The 16,429-nt window shown below is 40.1% G+C and overlaps 1 protein-coding gene across 1 annotated transcript in view; it reads left to right on the forward strand.

Moving 5' to 3' along the window:
- Positions 1-16,429, forward strand: part of NUCB2 (nucleobindin 2) — a gene marked incomplete at both ends in the record, with an annotated part of 45,394 nt that overhangs the window by 13,869 nt on the left and 15,096 nt on the right. The window contains 5 exons of the mRNA XM_080692747.1: positions 3,818-4,003; positions 4,198-4,288; positions 4,841-4,899; positions 4,992-5,084; positions 16,386-16,429. The exon at positions 16,386-16,429 is cut by the window's right edge and continues 46 nt beyond it. Of these exons, the coding sequence (XP_080548873.1) occupies positions 3,818-4,003; positions 4,198-4,288; positions 4,841-4,899; positions 4,992-5,084; positions 16,386-16,429 (473 nt within the window). The remainder of the gene's footprint in view (positions 1-3,817; positions 4,004-4,197; positions 4,289-4,840; positions 4,900-4,991; positions 5,085-16,385) is intronic.

A 16,429-nucleotide genomic window follows, 5' to 3' on the forward strand; every position in this document is an offset into this window, starting at 1 on the left:
GGTTGACATCTAGTATTATAGCAATTTATCCAAAATTAAAATTGATAATCTCACATAACAGTTTCATTTGTCTGATACCAAGCTTTTGATGACTTAAAGATAACATTTCAATATTTCTTTTTGCTTTCTTTCTTACCAGAGAATATTTTTTTTCTCTTTTTTTTTAGGTGAAACTATCATATATTTATATATTTATTTTTCAGAAAAAAAATCTATCCTATTATGGAATATGGACTCTAGATACCCAAAACGATCTTGAAAAAGAACAAAGCTAGAAGATATATATTTTCTGATTTCAAACCATATAAAGCTACAATAATTGAAACAGTGTAGTACTGTTCTAAAGGCAGATATATAAATCATTGGAGTTAAATAAAAGCCTAGAGCTAAATTCTTCCCTATATTGTCAAGTTATTTTTGACAAGGTTTCCACGAACATTTGGTGGTGGAAATAGTAATCTTTTAACTAAATATTGTTGAAACATAATAATTACATGGAAAAGAATAAAGTTGGACCCTTACCTAATCTCATATACAAATATTAACTCAAAATAGATAAAAGACCTAAATATAAATCTTAAGACTATAAACTTTTAGGAGAAAATCTGGGTAATAAAACCTCACAACATTGAAATTGGCAGTGATTTCTTGGATATGATTTCATTGGCACAGGCAACAGAAGAGTATACAAACTCCCTAAAAAATAAAAAAAATACTGTATATCCAAAAACAATGTAAACAGAGTTAACAGTTACTAATAGAATGGGATAAAATATTTCCAAATGCTATATCTGAAGGTATATTAATATTCCAACTAGAAATCCTAAAAATTAACAACAATAAAGGCAAACAATACCCTTTAGAGATAGGTAAAAGACTAACATAAATAATGAATCTCCACAGATAACCAATCTTAGTTGACTGTTGGATGGAAAATCTTGTTTCTCTGGTTCTGGTGTGTGTTACCTATTTCTTCTTTGTAGTTAATCTCTTTGAGTATTTTCTCTAGCGCTGGTTTTGAAGACATAAATTCCTTCAGTTTCTGTTTGTCATGGAAGCTTCTTATTTCTCCATCTAATTTGATAGAAAGTTTTGCAGGGTAGGAAATTTTTGGCTGGAGGTTGTTTTCTTTCAGAGTTTGGAATATGTTACTCCAAGCCCTTCTGGCTCTCATGACTTGGTTTGGGAAGTCTGGAGTGATTCTAATTGGTTTGCCTCTGAATGTCACTTGGCCCTTTGTTTTTGTTGCCTTTGAGATTCTCTGCTTGGCTTCCACATTGGTCATTTTGACAATTATGTGGTGTGGGGATCCTCTTCTCCGATCCTGTCTGAAGGGAGTTCTATAAGTTTCCTGGACCTGTGTATCAACCTCTTGCTCTATGTTTGGAAAATTTTCTATTACTTCCTTGAAGAGATTGTTGATCCCTTTGGTTTCACCTTCTTTTCCCTCCTCTATTCCAATTATTCTTAGGTTAGCTCTCTTAAAATGGGCCCATATTTCTTCAATATCAGATTCCTGATGTTGGATATCTTTTCCTAGATTAGAAACTATGCGTTCATTTTTGGAATGATCATCTTCTAAGAGCGAGATTCTGTTCTCCATGTGTTCTAATCGGTTGTTTGTGCTTTGAATTGAGGCCTTTACTTCATTAATTGCATCTTTTATCTCTTTTTGGCTCTCTCTGAGTTCTTTTCGAAGCACCTCTATTATTTCTACAGTTATTTTCCTCATTTGATCTTCTAGAAATCTCTGATATTCTGTTTTATTGGGTTCTGATGTTGTGGGGTTGTGGGTGTTCATTGCTCCAGTGTTATTCCTCTTTCCCATGATTTAGGAAGTTTGTACCTTCTCTGGGTTCTTCCCTTGGGTCACTATGACTTCACTTAAGGTGTTCTGGATCTCGAGTCAGTAGTATCTCAGACGCCACTACTCCTTTACTGGGTTGTATCACAGAGTCTCTGACCCAGAGAGTCGATAGAGTCTGCTTTAGACTGTGGGGGGGGGTGCCAGGTTGGGCGTTCTCCTATGGTGTGATATCTCTGCCACCGCCCCTCCCCCTCTGGGTCCAGTCCCTGAGAGTACAGTACTGGGATTTCTCCTCTGTGGCCCGCAATTTGACTCACTGTTCTTGAGTACGCAGATGTAGCTGTACTGGATCGGTGAATTCTCTGCTGCTGCCGCTGGTGGCAATATGGCGCTGCTGTTACTCCCTCGGCCGTGAGGCTGGCGTTATTTCTTCTTGGTTTTGATTTGCACTCTGAATCCCTGCAGCGTGTGCTGAGCTCAGCCACTGGGAGCTTTAGATTTTACCTGCGGCGACAAATCCCGCCTGGCTGTTCTGCAGCGGCTCACCTCGGCTTGCTGTAGCCGTCCGGTGAATTTGCTGCTGCCGCCGGCAGTATGGCGCTGCTGCCGCGTCCTCCTCAGGCGTGAGGCCGGTGTATCTCCTCTGTGGCTCTGAGCTCTGTTCTCAGTCAGCTTTCTCTCTGGAACCTGGTGATTTTTTTGTTTCTCTGGTGATGGTGTTTTCTGGCTATGAAAGGCGCTGATTTTGTGGTAATGGAGATTGGTTGTTAGCGGGGCTCTTAAGCCCCGCTTTTCTCGGTCGTCATCTTCCCGGAAGTCCTCTCTGTATCTTTAAATATGGACATCCAGGTCAACAATCTGTTATCTGTAATTCCAAAATCCAAAAAGATATAAAAACAAAAACTGCCGGAGCTAATTATAATAATTGTTTGTAGTTTTTATTTAGCCTACCTAGTATATTTATAGATTTTGTCAGAAAATACTAATGAGTTTCATTACAGATACTGCAGAGATGTTGCATAATAAGGCGTGTGTGCCATATTCCCTTTCTAAAATCTGGAAAATTCCGCAATACATCTGGCCTCAGAGATTTTAGATGAGAGTTTATAGACCTCTGATATTATATATAAGGAGTTACCAAACTAGGTGTTTTAATCTGACAGTTGTTAGATTTAGTGAAATGGTTAGAAACCATTCTAGTTTCTATACTGTACAGATTTTATGTAGTCCCTTCTTTTTAAAATCAATTTATACATTTACTTCTTATGGAAACATTCTAAAATTGAAGCTAGATTTGAACTATCTAGTGTCTTCGAGTACATACTTCTCTGGTAATAATAATGACTATAATGGTAGAATTAAAAGAGTAGTCCCATTTTTTTTCTACTCTCCTGTACTATCTTTTGTTAGAGAACATGCCATATTTAAGAATGACTTTATTTGAGCCAGGTGTGGTAGTCCACGCTTGTAACTCCAGCTATTTGGGAGGCTGAGGCAGAAGGATGACAAGTTTGAGGGCATCCTGGGCAATTTAGCCAGACCCTGTCTCAAAATAAAAAATAATAGCCTGGCACTTTGGCTCATGCTTTTAATCCTAGTACTTGGGAGCTCACAAGTTTGTGGTAAGCTTTAGCTACTTAGTGAGGCCCTTTGCAACTTACTGAGATCCTGTTTCAAAATAAAGAATTAAAAAAACAGGGCTGGGGTGTAGCTTGGAGGTAGAATGCCTGCCCTGGGTTCAATCCCTAGGAAAAAAAAGGGGGTTTGAGAGGTGTGTGTGTGTGTGTGTGTGTGTGTGTGTGTGTGTGTGTGTAAAATATTTTAGCTGTCTTTCTACCTGCTTTTGCTATTTATTCATCTTATGACACACACACACACACACACACACACACACACACACACCTCTCTAGGTTCAAGGCCCAGTTCTGAAAAGAAAAAAAAAAGAATAGCTTTATTTATACTTCTCAAACCCACCTTTTTATGTAATTTAAATGTATAATTGCTTTCTAGGCAACAAGTGATCTGGAACACTATGACAGAACTCGACACGAAGAATTTAAAAAGTATGAAATGATGAAGGAACATGAACGGAGAGAATATTTAAAAACATTGAGTGAGGAAAAGAGAAAAGAAGAAGAATCTAAATTTGAAGAAATGAAGAAAAAGCATGAAAATCACCCCAAAGTTAATCATCCAGTAAGGACTTGTGTCTTTATGAAACCATATTTAGATAAGGATAATTCTTTGTATCAGGTAGCAGAATTTTATCATGAGTTGTTAGTACTTAAATCTTGATCCTTAATTCTGAAAACGTCCTCACACATATTTTATTTTGAATCTATATACGGATTATATTTTGTTTTGAGCAATTTCTTACAATTGGTTCACAGGGAAGCAAAGATCAACTAAAAGAGGTATGGGAAGAGACTGATGGATTGGATCCTAATGACTTTGACCCCAAGACATTTTTCAAATTACATGGTAACAGATTTGATACAAATATTAATAGCTGCTGTTTGAAAACAATTATGTTTGCTTTACTCTTAATTAATTCTGCCAAGGTCTGCTCATGAGTCCAGTAGAGTAAATGCTTAGAGTTTTTTCTCTAAGGTCATACAGTAGTCTTTGTTGCTGATCCTCAGTACAAAATATTTTAGCTGTCTTTTTACCTGCATTTGCTATTTATTCATCTTACGACTAATTGTAAGATTCTCTGCAAACTAAAGATCATTTTGTGGTTAAGTTATATTTAGTAGGCTTTTACTATTTAAATTTACTTTTATAGCATATTGTTTTACTTTATATTTTTGAAAAATAGTTAAGGTATTATTTTTATAAACAATGATAATGCAGAATTATTATCACTTGGACTGACCTGAAGCCTTATGAAAAAGAAGATGCCCTTTTCTGCAGCATATTGTTGCTTTCATGTCAGTACTACTTTTGCAAACCAGTTATAAATAATTATATTTTTAATTATTATTTTCTAAGGGGTTAAAGTCAATTTTTCCATCTGTAACTTTTAAACTTTAGATATCAATAATGATGGATTTCTGGATGAACAAGAATTAGAAGCCCTATTTACTAAAGAGGTGAGTGAGGTTATTAAGTACCTAGTGTTCTTGTTTTTCCCTTTCTGTTTCTATATATTTTTTTCATGTTGGCTTTCAAACTTTCTTTTTAGTTGGAGAAAGTGTATGATGCCCAAAATGAGGAGGATGATATGGTAGAAATGGAAGAAGAAAGGCTGAGAATGAGGGAACATGTAATGAATGAGGTATGCTTTAAACGTTTTTAGATTTATATGTAATTTTTTTGGGTTATTCAAGTTCTTACACTAAATCTTACCAGAACATAGGAAAATAAAAACATATAATAGATATTTAACTAGATTTTGCATTTTTATTCAGAATATTATACTAGTTTCATTATAAACAAAATCATTTGTAACTACTTTAAACTATTTTTAAAGATTTAAGATGCTACTGCATATCAACAATAAAATATTTATTTTTATTATTTTTATTATTTTTATTTTTTATTTTTTATTTTTTATTGGTGCACTGTATTCATACATCATAGTGGGATACAAACTTTTGTAGACATACATGCACACATTGCCAGTCAGCCCCCACCCGATCCCCACCCCATTCTCTCCCCATCCCTCCTTCCCATGCTTGGCTTAGTGGTTGACATCTAGTATTATAGCAATTTATCCAAAATTAAAAATGATAATTTCACATAACAGTTTCATTTGTCTGATACCAAGCTTTTGATGACTTAAAGATAACATTTCAATATTTCTTTTTGCTTTCTTTCTTACCAGAGAATATTTTTTTTCTCTTTTTTTTAGGTGAAACTATCATATATTTATATATTTATTTTTCAGAAAAAAAATCTATCCTAATATGGAATATGGATTCTAGATACCCAAAATGATCTTGAAAAAGAACAAAGCTAGAAGATATATATTTTCTGATTTCAAACCATATAAAGCTACAATAATTGAAACAGTGTAGTACTGTTCTAAAGGCAGATATGTAAACCATTGGAGTTAAATAGAAGCCTAGAGCTAAATTCTTCCCTGTATTGTCAAATTATTTTTGACAAGGTTTCCACGAACATTTGGTGGTGGAAATAATAATCTTTTAACTAAATATTGTTGAAAACTAATAATTACATGGAAAAGAATAAAATTGGACCCTTACCTAATCCCATATACAAGTATTAACTCAACATAGATAAAAGACCTAAATATAAATCATAAAACCTCACAACATTGAAATTGGCAGTGATTTTTGGATATGATTTCAATGCCACAGGCAACAGAAGAGTATACAAACTCCCTAAAAAAAAAAAAAAATTGTATATCCAAAGACAATGTAAACAGAGTTAACAGTTACTAATAGAATGGGATAAAATATTCCCAAATGCTGTATCTGAAGGTATATTAATATTCCAACTAGAAATTCTAAAAATTAACAACAATAAAGGCAAACAATGCCATTTAGAGATAGGTAAAAGACTAACATAAATAATGAATCTCCACAGATAACAAATCTTAGTTGTCTGTTGGATGGAGAATCTTGTTTCTCTGGTTCTGGTGTGTGTTACCTATTTCTTCTTTGTAGTTAATCTCTTTGAGTATTTTCTCTAGCGCTGGTTTTGAAGACATAAATTCCTTCAGTTTCTGTTTGTCATGGAAGCTTCTTATTTCTCCATCTAATTTGATAGAAAGTTTTGCAGGGTAGAAAATTTTTGGCTGGAAGTTGTTTTCTTTCAGAGTTTGGAATATGTTACTCCAAGCCCTTCTGGCTCTCATGACTTGGTTTGGGAAGTCTGGAGTGTTCTATTTGGTTTGCCTCTGAATGTCACTTGGCCCTTTGTTTTTGTTGCCTTTAAGATTCTTTGCTTGGCTTACACAGTGGTCATTTTGACAATGATGTGGCGTGGGGATCCTCTTCTCCGATCCTGTCTAAAGGGAGTTCTATAAGTTTCCTGAATCTGTGTATCAACCTCTTGCTCTATGTTTGGAAAATTTTCTGCTATTACTTCCTTGAAGAGATTGTTGATCCCTTTGGTTTCACTTTCTTTTCCCTCCTCTATTCCAATTATTCTTAGGTTAGCTCTCTTAAAATGGGCCCATATTTCTTCAATATCAGATTCCTGCTGTTGGATATTTTTTTTTAGATTAGAAACTATGCGTTCATTTTTGGAATGATCATCTTCTAAGAGCGAGATTCTGTTCTCCATGTGGTCTAATCGGTTGTTTGTGCTTTGAATTGAGACCTTTACTTCATTAATTGCATCCTTTATCTCTTTTTGGCTCTCTCTGAGTTCTTTTCGAAGCACCTCTATTATTTCTACAGTTATTTTCCTGACTTGATCTTCTAGAAATCTCTGATTTTCAGTTTTATCGGGTTCTGATGTTGTGGGGTTGTGGGCATTCATTGCTCCATTGTTATTCCTCTTTCCCATGATTTCGGAAGTTTGTGCCTTCTCTGGGTTCTTCCCTTGGGTCACTATGACTTCACTTAAGGTGCTTTGGATCTCGAGTCAGTAGTATCTCAGACCCCACTACTCCTTTACTAGTTTGTATCACAGAGTCTCCGACCCAGGGAGTCGATAGAGGCTGCTTTAAACTATGGGGGGTGCCAGGTTGCACGTTCTCCTATGGTGTGATATCTCTGCCACTGCCACTCCCCCACTGGGTCAAGTCCCAGGGAGTACAGTACTGGGATTTCTCCTCTGGGGACCACAATTTGACTCACTGTTCTTAGTATGCAGATGTAGCTGTACTGGACTCGGTGAATTCACTGCTGCTGTCACCGGTGGCAATATGGCACTGCTGCCACGCCCTTGGCCATGAGGCTGGCTTATTTCTTCTTGGTTTTGATTTCCACTCTGAGTCCCTGCAGCGTGTGCTGAGCTCAGCCTCTGGGAGCTTTAGATGCTCCCTGCGCTGAAAAATCCCGCCTGGCTGTTCCGCAGTGGCTCACCTCGTCTTGCTGTAGCCGTCCGGTGAACTCGCTGCTGCCGCTGGCAGTATGGCGCTGCTGCCGCGTCCTCGGGTGTGAGGCCGGTGTATCTCCTCTGTGGCTCTGAGCTCTGTTCTCAGTCTGCTTTCTCTCTGGAGCCTGGTGATTTTTTTGTTTCTCTGGTGATGGTGTTTTCTGGCTATGAAAGGCACTGATTTTGTGGTAATGGAGATTGGTTGTTAGTGGGGCTCTTAAGCCCCGCTTTTCTTGGTCGCCATCTTCCCGGAAGTCTAAAATATTTTTTTGGTAGTAAAAAATAATGAAGTCCAATATTTGACTGTTTTTGTGGTACTAGGGGTTGAACTCAGGGGCATTCTACTTCCAAGTTACACCACCAGTCCTATATTTCATTTTGATTTTGAAACAGTCTCACTAGGTTGACAAGAGTCTCACTACTTGTTGAGGCTGTCCTCAAACCTGTGATCCTCCTGACTCAGCCTCCCAAGTACTGGGATTACAAGTGTGTGCCATCATGCCTAGCCAATATTTGACATTTTATTTTATTTTATTTTATTTTATATTTTGAGTTTTTAAAATTTTATTTTATTGAAAGTAAATGTTATACATTTAATCTGTATTTGGTGCCCTCTCCCCCCCTCGTTTCCCTTCCCCCCTCCCGATACTTAACACCCAGGCGAACCTTGCTATATTCGTAGTTTTACACCTATTTGGAAATAGCCGCTCATCAATCAAGTTCAGCCTCCTTCCCCTTTAGTTTTCCATTCAAACTTTGCTGAGGTTTCCCTTCCATTATCTGGAGTCCCTCTGGTATCCCCAATGCTCACTTATTTGGGCATATTAGAGGAAACATATGTCCCTTCTCTTTCTGTGTTTGGCTGATCTCACTTAACATAATGCTTTCCAGCCCTTTCCATCTTCGTATGAATGACGTGATTTTGTTCTTCTTTATAGCTGAATAGAATTCCATTGTGTGTATTTCCCATAACTTTGCAAACCATTCATCTGTTGATGGGGGCCTAGGTTGTTTCCAAATTTTGGCTATTACAAATTGTGCTGCTATGAACATAGGTATGCATATGTTGCTGTAGTTCTCTGTTTTCAACCCCTTTGGAAAAATACCAATTTTAAAAACCTGCATTAGGGTGCGGCAGGACAGCGGACAGGACTAGAGGGAGCTGCCGCCACCCCCGCCCCGCAGCGCCCCGCCTGCAGTTTGGAGCGCTGCCTCCTCAGACTGTGGAGGACTGCGAGTCTGCGGCCAGCCAGCAGATCCTGGAGCTGGGCGACCAGGACACGTGCGGAATCGACGGGGACAATGAGGAAGAGACAGAGCACGCCAAAGGAACTCCTGGAGGTATTTGGGAGCAAAAAAGAAAAAGAAGAAACAGAAGAGAAAAAAGGAGAAGCCAAATTCTGTCGGCACCAAGTCTGATTCTGCATCTGATTCCCAGGAGATTAAAAATCAGCCACCTTCAAAAAACCCCACCGTCCCCATGCAGAAGCTGCAGGATATCCAGAGAGCAATGGAGCTGCTCTCCGCCTGCCATGGCCCGGCCAGGAACATTGATGAGGCTACAAAGCACAGATACCAGTTTTGGGACACTCAGCCAGTACCCAAACAAATGAAGTGATAACGTCTCATGGTGCAATCGAACCAGATAAAGACAACGTACGCCAGGAGCCGTATTCTCTGCCACAGGGCCTTATGTGGGACACCCTGGACTTGAGTAACGCTGATGTGCTCAAGGAGTTATACACGTTGTTAAATGAGAATTACGTAGAAGATGATGACAACATGTTTCGCTTTGACTCTTCGCCTGAGTTTCTACTGTGGGGTCTTCGTCCACAGGCTGGCTCTGTGGTACTGTGGGGTCAGAGTGTCTTCAAATAAAAAAACTTGTAGGGTTCATAAGCGCCATCCCAGCCAACATCTGGATTTATGACAGTGTGAAGAAAATGGTGGAGATCAACTTTGTGTTCATAAGAAATTGAGATCAAAACGGGTAGCCCCAGTGTTAATTAGAGAAATAACTAGAAGAGTGAACCTGGAAGGAATCTTTGAGGCTGTGTATACCGCTGGAGTTGTTCTTCCTAAGCCAGTGGCCACGGGCAGATACTGGCATGGATCTCTAAACCCCAGAAAATTGGTAGAGGTGAAAGTTTCTCACTTGAGTAGAAATATGACATTATGGAGAACAATGAAGCTTTACAGACTTCCGGATGTTACCAAGACTTCAGGTTTGAGACCCATGGAACCAAAAGATATCAAAGCAGTGCGAGAATTAATCAACATTACCTGAAGAAGTTGCACCTAGCTCCGGTGATGGACGAAGAGGAAGTGGCCCACTGGTTCCTCTGCCAGGAGCACATCATCCACACCTTTGTAGTGGAGAACTCCAGTGGGATGCTCTCATCAGAGCCAAGTTGAAAGGATTTGATGTATTCAATGCACTAGATTTGATGGAAAATAAGACCTTCTTAGAGAAACTCAAATTTGGAATAGGAGATGGCAGTTTGCAGTGTTACTTGCACAACTGGAGGTGCCCGGGAACAGATTCTGAAAAGGTTGGACTTGAGCTGGGCGTGGTGGCGCACACTTGTAATCCCCGTGCTTGGGAGGCGGAGACAGGATGATCACGCAGGTTCGAAGCCAGCCACGCTGGCGTAGGAGACCCTGCTTCCAAATAAAAATATAAAAAAAGTAGGTTTGGAGCCAGGCGTGGTGGCGCACGCTTTTAATCCCAGCATTCAGGAGGCTGAGACCTGGAGGATCACGGTTCGCGGACAGCCTCAGCTACTTAGTGAGGCCCTCTGCAACTCAGTGAGACCCAGTTTCAAAATAAAGAATAAAAAATAGGGCAGGGGGTGTAGCGCAAAGGTCAAATGCCCCTGGGTTCCATCCCCAGACCTGCAAAAAATAAAAATAAAAATAAAAAAGAAAGTAGGTCTGGGAGTATAGCCCAGAAGTAAAAGGGTTTCCAGGAACCCCAGTACCACACACACAAAAAAAGGTTGGACTTGTACTACAATAGATGGCATGTTGATTTCTAGAACTCTGACATCCTCATTTGTTAATGTTCTATTTAATGAACCTGGAAGTGCCATTCCAAAAAAGAATAAACATTTACTACTCTTTAGGCAAAGTTGCCAAAGCAGTAAACACACAGGTCTATACTTCGATCTGAAGCAGGTGGGTAGATTCAAAAGCAAACTTTGGGGCAAATATTGGTGCTCTCTGAAAGAACATGCAACTGTGCCCGGCCAGACTTTTCCACTGCTGCAGAACCTTTAATTTCTCCTCAGCAACATCAGGATTTATTAGGGAAAGAAAACAAAAGCCCTAAGGTAAAAAAAACTAAAAAATAAAAACCTGCATTAGCTTTTACAGTTGAGTATCCCTAGTTCAAAAATCCAAACTGTTCCAAAGTCAAAACTTTTTGAGCATTGAAAAGATGCCACATAGGGAATTCTAAACCACAAGTTTGTTTCATGTACCAAATTATTCACACAATTTTATAAAATTACCTTCAGTCTCTATGTGTAAGGTGTATATGAATAAATGAATTTCATATTTGTTCTTCAGATATTGTGCCTGCAGAAATATTACAAAAATAAAAAAAAATTGGTATCTAAAATACTCTGGTCCCAGGCATTTTGGAAAAGGAACACTCAGCCTGCATTAGAAACCCCCCTGGCTCCAGTGGTCAACAAATATTTATTACATGTTCATATTATGTGAAATTGAAGCATTGACTTCAATTATGTGTGGCAGGATTAGGCTGGCTTCATCAGGTTGGCCCTGACTAGGCTTGGTTCTATCTGTCTCCTTAGTCCCGACCTGCCAGAGCGGTCTTTATATGAATCATATCAGGTACATAAGAAACCACAAGTTGGACTCTGGAATAGTATTTAAGAGTTGCACTCAGTTGTGACAAACCTCACGTCTGTGTCTGTTTACATCTCCTTGGCTGAAGCTCATCCACGTCAAGTTCCCAGTCAGTGGGGAAGGATGTATTCCTTCCACAGTATGTTTCAACAACTCGGGTGACACAATTACAGAAGGCAGCGATAGTTGGGAATAATAACCCAAACCACAACAGACTCCCCAGATTTTAATTTCTGTCTTTTGAAAGCAAGTAACCATTTAAAAAAGTGCACTAATTCAGTGACGCCCCCGCCTTACACACACACACTGACTCAGGTCTCCAGACAGTGGAATGTGGCTGGAGATTTATATGGAAACATGGCCATAGGTGGTCTCAATTCTGTCTTTGCAGCACAGATCACAGCAGGCCCTCTGGCGGCACTTCTGGATTCCCCTGGTCCACTCACTGCCCCATTCCCAGGGGCTGAAGGTTTCACATATTATCCCCACTCCTTAAACCTTAACCTTCAAGACACTTCTTTTTTTTTTTTTTTCTTTCTCTTCCACCCTTGTCTCTCATTTTAGTGAGAAAATTGAATCAATAAAGATAATTTCTTTTTTTTTTATGGTACGGGGGGTAGAACCCAGAGGTTCTACCTCTGGACTATACTCCCAGAACTACTTTTTATACTTTATTTGGAAACAGGGTCTCACTAAGTTGCTGAGAGCCTCACTGAGTAGCTGAGGCTGGCTTCAAACCTGCGCAATCCTCCTGTCTCATCCTCCCAAGTGTGGGGATTACAAGCGTGCGCCACCACGCCCGGCTCAATAAGGATAATTTCTTTATCTTTTCTCTGTCAAATCTACCAGCCATTCTGCATCTGCACTTTTATTTTTATTGTTTTCCCTTGCTGTTTATTAACGGTAGATAAATGGCTGCTGTTCCTCGCGAAGGCCTCTTTTCCACATGCACATAAGGTCCCACTCAGTATCTCTTCTTCAAGGGCTTTGTTTCTGCTTTATCCCCCTGTCCCTTGTCCAGGTTTCTATTCTACTAGATCATTCCCATTCATAGATAAGCATGATCACTTTAAAAACAAAACAGAACCTTTAGTTATCACAGCACAACTGCCTAGTAGAGTGGTCTATTCTTCCTCTTCCTGTTATCCCTTACCTTTGTTTTCTCCATGATCCATGCTGACATGCTGTAGACGTTACTATTCTAACAAAATCCCTCTGGTCAGATGACCTCTATCTTGTTCAATGCAGTGGTTGCATCTTACTTGACTCTTGATATTTGATGTGGTTGATGTTTCCCTCTTTCTTTCTTTCCTTCTTTTTTTTTTTTTGTGGTACTGGGGTTCCTGGAAGCCCTTCTACGGGCTACACTCCCAGACCTATTTTAACATTTTTATTTGGAAACAGGGTCTCATAAGCCAGCGCACGCGGCTGGCTTCGAACCTGCGCGATCCTCCTATCTCTGCCTCCAAGCGCGGGGATTACAAGCGTGCGCCACCACGCCCGGCTCCCTCTTTCTTTTTATGGTACCAGGGGTTGAACCCAGGGGCAGTCTACCTCCAAGCTACACCCCCAGTCCTTCTTTTTTTTTATTCTTTATTTTGAAACAGAGTCTCACTAAGTTACAGAGGGCCTCACTAGGTAGCTTCGGCTAGGCTGCAAACCTGTGATCCTCCTGTCTCAGCCTCCCAAGTACTGGGATTACAAGCGTGTGATACCACCTCGGCTCCCTCCTTCTTGAAAGGCTTCTTTCCCCTGGCCTCTGGGAAGCCACGTCTCCTTGGTGTCCTTTTGCTCAGTCACTCCCTCTTCTCACTCTTCCTTGTAACCTGCCTTCCTCTTCCCAGATCCCAGACGTCGCAGTGCCCTGGGCCTGTCCCTTGGCAGTGGTCCCTTTTTTGTCTTCATTCTTTTCCTAGGTGATACATGGAGTCCGGTGGTGGTGGACTCAAAATTGTTATCACCAGTTTTCTCTTTTCCCTGAGTATCTGTTTGCCTTTCCCTTGCATGTTTGATATACACCTTCAGCAGCCCCAAACCTGTTCCTCCCTCAACTTTCCTCATTTCAGCAGACAAGTCATTATTTATTAAGTTGCTCAAGCTAAGCCATCCTTAATTTCTCCTTTTTTCATATTCGATGTCTAATCTATATATCCATTTTAATCTTTTTGTTTTTCGGTACTGGGGATGGAACCCAGGGGCATTCTATCTCAGAGTGACACCCCCCATCCTATTTTTTATTCTATAATTTTGAAACAGGGTCTCACTGAGTTGCAGAGGGCTTAAGTAGCTGAGGCTGTCTGTGAACCACGATCCTCCTGTCTCGGCCTCCCAAATGCTGGGATTACAAGCGTGCACAACCATGCCTAGCTTGGTCTACCTTTTGAATAGATCCAGAATTTGACAACAACTTCCCAATTCTACTTCCAAGTCCAAGCCAATCTCCTCACTGGTGCTGGGACGGAGCTCAGTGGTGGAGCACTTGCCTAGCATGTGTGAGGTCCTTTGTTCAATTCCTGATACTGGAAAAAACAAAAACAAAAACAAAAAACATTCTTCTGACTGGTTTCTGATTCTCTACTTTTTTTTCTTATCCAACTGCAGTCACTTCTCTACAAAGCAGGCAATCTTTTTTTTTTTTTCTTTTTTTTTTTTCGGTACTGGGGATGAAACCCAGGGGCATTCTACCTCCAAGCTACCCCCCTTCGCCCATTTTTTTTTTTATTCTTTATTTTTAAACAGGGTCTCACTAAATTGCAAAGGGCCTCACTAAGTAGCTGAGGCTGGCCTCAAACCCATGATCCTCCTTTCTCAGCCTCCCAAATGCTGGGATTACAAGTGTGCGCTACCACGCCTAGCTTAAAGTAATCTCTTAAAAGCATAAATTGGAGTTGAGGGCATGTGGCTCAGTGGTAGAACACTTGCTTCGCATGCAGAAAGCCTTGGGTTGGATCTCCCACACCTAAAACAAACAAGACTATAAATGGAGTCATAGTGCTTTCTGGCTCAGAATACATTTAGTGGCATGACATTTTACTCAGAAGATGATTCCAATCTGCCAGCCAGCCTGCCCGCCTGCCTGCCTACCTACCTACCTTCCTTCCTTCCTCCTTCCCTCCCTTTTCTCCCGTCCCTCTCTTTTTCTTTTCTTTCTTTGTGGTATTGGGAATTGAACCTAGGAACATTTTACCTCTGAGCTACACCCCAGCCCTTTTATTTTATTTATTTATTTTTGCAGTACTGAGGATGGAACCCAGGGTCATTCTACCTCTGAGCTACACCCCCAGCCCTATTTTTTTATTTTTTTATTTTGAAACAGGGTCTCATGAGTTGCAAAGGGCCTCACTAAGTAGCTGAGGCTGTCCTACTGTCTCCGCCTCCTAAATGCTGGGATTACAAGTGTGTGCCACCACACCTGGCTGTTGGTTTTCTTTTGAAACAGGGTCTCACTAGGTTGCTGAGAACCTCACTACTTTAGAGGCTATCCTCAAACCTGCCATCCTCCTGTCTTAGTCACCCAAGTGCTGGGATAATAGGTCTGTGCTACCACGCCCTCTCTGGTCTTTCTTATGATTTTACTTGCCCTCACCTTGCTTTCTGACCCCATGTCTTGTGGCTCTGTCCCACTATACTTTGGCCACACTGGCCTTCTTGGCGTCTGCCTGTCACTAAGCTTGTTCCTACTTTAGGGCACGTGAACGTAAGTTTCCTCATCCTGGAACGTTCCTCTAGGTCATCTCATGGTCTCACATCTACCAGGTCTGTGCTCACATGTTCACTCTTCAGAGACCTCCGTGAGCACACCAGTTTACATAGTGGCCCTCTGCAGTGCGTGCCTTGCTCCTCTTCACTTAAAGCAAAAACTCTGCTGTGGATATCATACTCAGGGCAACCAAAGCCCACTGGTCAGCTTCAGTGGTTTTCACCTGAATATTTGGCTGTTAATGATAAATTGGGATCTCTGTTGACTGGTGACACCCCAAGGATTCAAAGAATTTATTTGGTGACTATTCAATTACACTTTTGTAATTGAATTTTTCTATCTATACCAGCCATTGTAGAGGTTTTGGAGAGATTGTCAATGTTAGTTTTGATTTAGTTCATTGTTGCTGGTTTGTGTGTGGGGGTACTGGAGATCGAACCCAGGGGCATTCTACCTCCAAGCTACACCCCCGGCCCTAGCTTTTATTCTTTATTTTGAAACAGAGTCTCACTAAGTTGTGGAGGTTCTCCCTAAGTAGCTGAGGCTGGTGAGATCCTCCTGTCTCAGCCTCCTAAGTACTGGGAGAGAGTAGTTTAACTTAATCTCCTTTACATGTGTCTAAGACTACCTGTTCTGGAATGGTGATTTTTCTTGTCTAAGCACTTGGTTTTAAGAAAAATATGGATGTTAGAGTGAGGGAAGAAGAAAATGCCAGCCTCCCCAATTATATTAACCCACTCAAATGTATTGCTTTTTGCATATCAGGTATATATATATCTTGAATTTTCAAATTTGAATTATTTCTTTTCCTATTCTTATACAGTGTGAATGTTTTTTTTTTTAACCTGCAGTTTTTGTGTCTGTTAGGTTGGTCCTAATTGCTGTATATTTATGTCTATTACAAGACAGTTGGCTTCTAATAATAGAATAAAGGTTAAATAATATAAGAAAAGATTTGTTTACATTATACTTTTTATATATTTTTTTAATCAGGTTGATACTAACAAAGACCGACTAGTAACTCTGGAAGAATTTTT

The sequence above is a fragment of the Muscardinus avellanarius genome, assembly GCF_963383645.1.
Source record: "Muscardinus avellanarius genome assembly, chromosome: 1".
Classification (NCBI taxonomy): Eukaryota; Metazoa; Chordata; class Mammalia; order Rodentia; family Gliridae; genus Muscardinus; species Muscardinus avellanarius.